Source organism: Buceros rhinoceros, unplaced genomic scaffold, assembly GCF_000710305.1.
Source record: "Buceros rhinoceros silvestris isolate BGI_N320 unplaced genomic scaffold, ASM71030v1 scaffold2686, whole genome shotgun sequence".
NCBI lineage: Eukaryota > Metazoa > Chordata > Aves > Bucerotiformes > Bucerotidae > Buceros > Buceros rhinoceros.
This window is the reverse complement of record NW_010419170.1, coordinates 64,448-65,344: the sequence shown is the minus strand read 5'-3', so window position 1 is coordinate 65,344 and position 897 is coordinate 64,448. Positions and strand designations below refer to the sequence as shown.

At 44.0% G+C, this 897-nt stretch overlaps 1 protein-coding gene across 1 annotated transcript in view; it reads left to right on the top strand.

Annotated features, from left to right (window-relative positions):
• Positions 1–212: 212 nt before the first annotated feature.
• PHEX (phosphate regulating endopeptidase homolog, X-linked) overlaps positions 213–897 on the top strand; it is a gene marked incomplete at its 3' end in the record, with an annotated part of 52,655 nt that continues 51,970 nt past the window's right edge. The window contains exon 1 of the mRNA XM_010138793.1: positions 213–324. Within this exon, the coding sequence (XP_010137095.1) occupies positions 213–324 (112 nt within the window). The remainder of the gene's footprint in view (positions 325–897) is intronic.

Sequence of the window (897 nt, the reverse complement as noted above, 5' to 3'; positions counted from 1 at the left end):
AGACAGCCACTGTTTTACACATGACAGTCCTTTGAGAGGGAGAGAGGAGGAAGTGCCTAAGAAATGGTTCACAACAGAAACCTGGAGTTGTAAATAGGAGAGAGGAGGAGGAGAGCTCATGGTTGCAGTTTGCAAACAGTTGTAACGCTGATACCGCAGCAGCAGAGGAGAACCAGCCTTCTGTGAGAGCAAGCACATCCCAAGCCATCCTGATGGAAGCAGAAACGGTACCCGAGGCCAGGAGAGCAGACGGCAAAGCCACACGGATCGCCCTTGGCATCTTTGTGAGTGGCACTGTTGTGCTTGGCACCACGCTTTTCTTGGGTGAGTGAAAATCTTGAGGCTAACCTGAACACAAGCCTCCCCAGTTTGGCTGCTTGGTGCCAGTGTTTGTGCTCCGTGGCATGTTCTGGTGAAAATCTGTTTCCTTTTCCACTATTTTACATTTGTCCTGAAATGGAAATGTGTCAGGAAAGGGATTTGTTGTGGAAATACTAGAGCTGGAAAATGCAACGTGAGCTCGTGTAACTTTTTGAATTCAGAATTTAAATGTGGGTAATCAGCTGAATGTGTTCTAGCAAGAACAGGGTTCCTTCACGGAACAGGGAGAACTGGGTGAGAGTATGCGTGTCAGTAATGCTGACAGTAATGCTGATTTCAAACTCACAGGTTGTGACCAGACCAGCGTAGACTAATATTCTGTTTCCCGGAGATGAATCTATCGTGCACTCGCTTTATGGAATCTTTTAGGTTTTTCTTCATTTGGTTTTCATTTAGGTCTTGACTAAAATTCCTGTAGAAGTTTCAATAGTGCATATGCTTACACGTTTTTTAGATTTTTTCTGTTATTCTATGATGAATATCAAAGTTGTCTCTGCAAAAATCATAAAAAGTGCA